Source organism: Euleptes europaea, chromosome 18, assembly GCF_029931775.1.
Source record: "Euleptes europaea isolate rEulEur1 chromosome 18, rEulEur1.hap1, whole genome shotgun sequence".
Lineage (NCBI taxonomy): Eukaryota > Metazoa > Chordata > Lepidosauria > Squamata > Sphaerodactylidae > Euleptes > Euleptes europaea.
Window position 1 is genome coordinate 10,120,467 of NC_079329.1, and position 3,929 is coordinate 10,124,395.

Below are 3,929 nucleotides of genomic sequence, written 5' to 3' on the forward strand. Positions count from 1 at the left end.
CCTCCCCTCCCCAAACCCTGCCTTCCTTAGGCTCCACCCCCAAAATCTGCAGGTATTTCCCAGCCCAGGACTGGCAACCCTACTGATGCAGCATGGGAATGGTGGGTGGGGCAGGACAGGATTCTTTTGAGTAAAGGGAACGGGCATGCTAGGAGACCTTATCAGCAGATTTCAGCCTTGCTGTTTACTGGACTTATAGGTAGCCCAGGCTAGCTCGATCTCAGTAGCTAAGCAGGGGCGACCCTGATTAGTAGATGAATGAGAGACCACTAAGGAAGTCTAGGGTTGCTACTCAGAGGAAGGCAATGGCAAACCACCGTTTGTCTCTTGCCTTGAAAACCCTGTGAGATCGCAGTAAGATGGCTGCGACTTGAATACAGTTTCCACCACCACCATTTACTGGACTAAAAAATTAAAACAAATTAAACATTTTTATTAGTTATTCTTTCATTCTAGACATGCACACAAATAATAAATCTCTGCAAATAGCAATGATAATAAAAAAATAAAATCCAAAGGGAACTAAATCACAACAAAAGACTCTGTAAATGGGATAGAGAAGCTTGATAGAGGAGAAAGATATACTGGAAAAAGACACGCTGGTCCTTGGGAGTTAGTTCCCATTCGTCACAAGGGGGCTAGTGCAGGACATTACCATGAAGATACACCTTCACTGCAAACACTAAACTGCAAAAATTAAACCGGAAGCTCCCTATCCCCTTCATAAATCTGCAGTAAAACTCTGGAGAAAGTTATAAAAGTCAATTTGGCCAAAATATACAGCTTAGACAGACATTCCCTTAGGGCATCTTCCCCAAACCACACTGTTCTTTTGCATTCATTAACAGGAAATGATCACTCGCTCAGATTCTGAGTGACTCTTTCTCTCTCTTGTATACAGACTCTTTCTCTCGTATATATTAGAATCCCTAACCCACAGATATGCACATACGAAGGGGCCTTATCTTGAGAAAAAACATTGGTCCACCCAGTTCAGAAGTCAGTGACATCAGATCTCCTGGGTCTCAGGCAGAGAAATATCTTTCCCAGCCCCAGCTACCCAGAGATCTTTTTAAAAACTTGCTGACGCCAGGGACTGAATTGGTGCCCTTCCGCATGCAAAACATATGCGCTACTCTAACCCTCCCCAACACAGATGAAAAATAATAAAATCTCCGCTGAGAATAAACAGTGTAGTGATAGAATTTGTACTTTACAGACATCCCCTTATGTTGAACGGTGTTAGGGAAGCGGTCGTTGCCCTAAGATCACATGAACTTAGTTCTAGAGAGAAGCTTCTTGGCCGCTGTACCAGATGTTTTCGTTCAGGGGCAGGCAAGCTTTTTTCTTTTGGCCCGAGTGCTGGTGGCTTTGGCAGGTGTGGGAGACGATATCGGCAGAAGCTTTGCCTGCTGCCTTCTCCTGCACAGGGGCCGGTTCCTTGGACGCTTGGGCAGAATCTTGGCCTTGAATGCCAAGCAAAGTGGTCTGGTATGTGCGGCTGTCAGCACCCATGCCAGGAGTTTCCTCCCCGTTCTAGTCGCTGTTGATCATGATGTTTTTTCTAAGCCATTCTTCATTCCGGTAGCCTTTATCAGTGGACTCAGGTTTATTACAAACAGGAAAAAGGATGTGGTCAGAAATTTCCGGTGGATCTTTCTTTCTTTCTTTCTTTCTTTCTTTCTTTCTTTCTTTCTTTCTTTCTTTCTTTCTTTCTTTCTTTCTTTCTTTCTTTCTTTCTTTCTTTCTTTCTCTCTCTCTCTCTCTCTCTCTCTCTCTCTCTCTCTCTCTCTCTCTCTCTCTCTCACCTCCACAATGGTCTGAAGAAGGGGAGGCGAGAGACTGCAGTAAAATGAGGATCAGGAGTGTCTTAAATCTAGTGGAAGAAATGTAGGCAGCAGAAGCATTCGCTGGTGGGAGGAGCCTCGGAAGTGGGTGTGTCCTATTCTGGTTGCGCAGGAGGAGTCTGCTCCTGGTTGGCTGGTGGTGGAGGGAACTCCGTCTCTTGAGAGCATCGCGCGGCGGGCTCGGGAAGTTTACCGTTTGATTCCCCAGACCCTTCCAGACCGGAGACCTTGCTAGCACCCCCATCGATCAGAGGCCGGGCCTCTTCTCCGTCGCCGGTCTCTTTCTTGTCGACTTCTTCCATGGCTACGGAAGGCACCCTGGACTGACGCTTGCCAAAGAAAGTGGTGAGGGTGGCACGTCTTGTCGCCCCTTCCCCTGCGGTCAGCGCCCCTTGCTCTAGCTCTTTATCCAACCCGGCATCATCCAGGAGGTCCGCTTGCCCTGCCCACCCTGCCGTCTTGAAGCTGGTCGAACCCGAGTGGCGCCGCCGCCAGCAGAACAGGATGGCAACTAGGAAAACCAGGAGCAACAGAATACTGAGGACTATGGCCACCGTTACTCCTCTGGAGACTTTTGAAGGGCTTGGGGTCACGTTAGTATAATTACTGGTAGGCTTCGCAGTTCCTGCTCCGGATCCCTTCAAAGGGCTGTCTGTCACCCCAATATCAGCTTCTGATGCTTTAATGGTGGATGCCCCAATTGTGGACTGGGTTTCAGGCCTCCTGCTGCCGGTATCACGTGCTGTGGGGTCATCCTGCCCTGGTGTACTCGTTTCTTGTTCTCCCTTCCTACTTCTTGGTAGGAGGTAGGTGCTCCTAACAGTTGCTTCTGTTGTGTTAGAGGACGTCGACTCTCCAACAGCTGTTGGGGATTTTCCAACTGCTTTGGTTTTTTCCGTTTCAGTTAAGGTACTTGCAACTGCTGTGGTTGTTTCTGGATCGGTGGAGGTATAGACGTCTGTGGTATTGTCAGCCAGTTTGGTCTGTTTGGCTGTTGCCGTTTCCTTTCGTTCTGGGATGGTGACTGGTTCCAAATGCTTAGATGTAGAGTGCTGTTCAAGAGCCAGTGTACTTATTGACTTTTTCTCGTTGTTGCTGGATGTGGCGACCAACACTTTGGAAACAGGGGGTGCCTTCGAAGGGACAGCACTCCCTGTGTCCTTTGTCGTCTTCTTGCTAGATGTGACATCCAACAATTTGGAAACGGAGGGTGCCTTCAAAGAGACATCACTCCCTGTGTCCTTAGTCGTCATCGTCGTGTTGGGAACTTCAGTGGAAGGAAATGGGACACTTGTTGACATAACGGAAATCGAACCCAGCACGGTAGAAGATTCAGAAATGTTTGTCTCTTTGGTGGGTTGGGGGGAAGGCTCTTGTCCAAGTGAGCCACTGGCAAAAATAACGAGGAAGCCAAAGAACATACTGTAGCCGGGTATTTGCCAGAGAGGGGAGCTCGATGTTTTCATGGTGGCGCCCTGAGCTTTCCCAGCCAGGAGCAAAGCCCAATTGTGACCTGAGAACAAAATGTTGGCAGCTGTGAAATACATTTCCAGAGAAATGCATCGAAAAGAAATAGCAGCACACCTCAGTACCGAGACTTTAAAATCTGGGAAAGAAACAACCCACTCAAACAAAACTGGGTTCATATGTAGCTGCACATTGCAGTGCACACATCTGGACATAAGTGACCTCGATCTAGATCTAGAACATAAGAAGGGCCCAGCTGGATCAGACCAGTGGTCCGTCTAGTGCAGAGTCCAGTTCCCGCACGTACAACCGGATGTTCCGGAAGATCCACAAGCTAGAACACAGAGGCCAAAGCTTCCCTTGTTGTTGCCCATGAACATTCAGAAGGTTGCTGCTTCTGAACATGGGGACTCAGTTTAGCCAGCATGGCTAATAGCCATGGATAGTTCTATCCTCCATGAATTTGTCTAACCCTCCTCCCTTTAAATTCAGCTACCCTGGCAGCCATCACTTGTAAGCTGTATGGATGACTCACTACGTGGGACTTCTACTATCCATGTCCCAGCACATACATGAACATACAGGTTGGACGTACATCTCAAAAGAAAGAACCAC

The 3,929-nt window shown here is 48.0% G+C and overlaps 1 protein-coding gene across 1 annotated transcript; it reads right to left on the reverse strand.

Moving 5' to 3' along the window:
- Nucleotides 1-1,942: 1,942 nt before the first annotated feature.
- Nucleotides 1,943-3,328, reverse strand: SPN (sialophorin). Its single transcript, XM_056863990.1, has 2 exons — nucleotides 3,062-3,328; nucleotides 1,943-2,980 (listed from the first exon to the last, which is right to left on the reverse strand). Exons 1-2 carry the CDS (start codon nucleotides 3,311-3,313, stop codon nucleotides 1,943-1,945), a joined length of 1,290 nt encoding a protein of 429 aa, XP_056719968.1. The 5' UTR covers nucleotides 3,314-3,328.
- Nucleotides 3,329-3,929: the final 601 nt, after the last annotated feature.

Bases quoted from the DNA above. Each gene is read 5' to 3' on its own strand.
- SPN (XM_056863990.1), bottom strand. From the start codon at position 3,313: ATGAAAACATCGAGCTCCCCTCTCTGGCAAATACCCGGCTACAGTATG. The intron at 2,981-3,061 runs GCACCCTCCGTT...GTCCCTTCGAAG, and splicing joins GGAGTGATGTCTCTTTGAAG to GCACCCCCTGTTTCCAAAGT.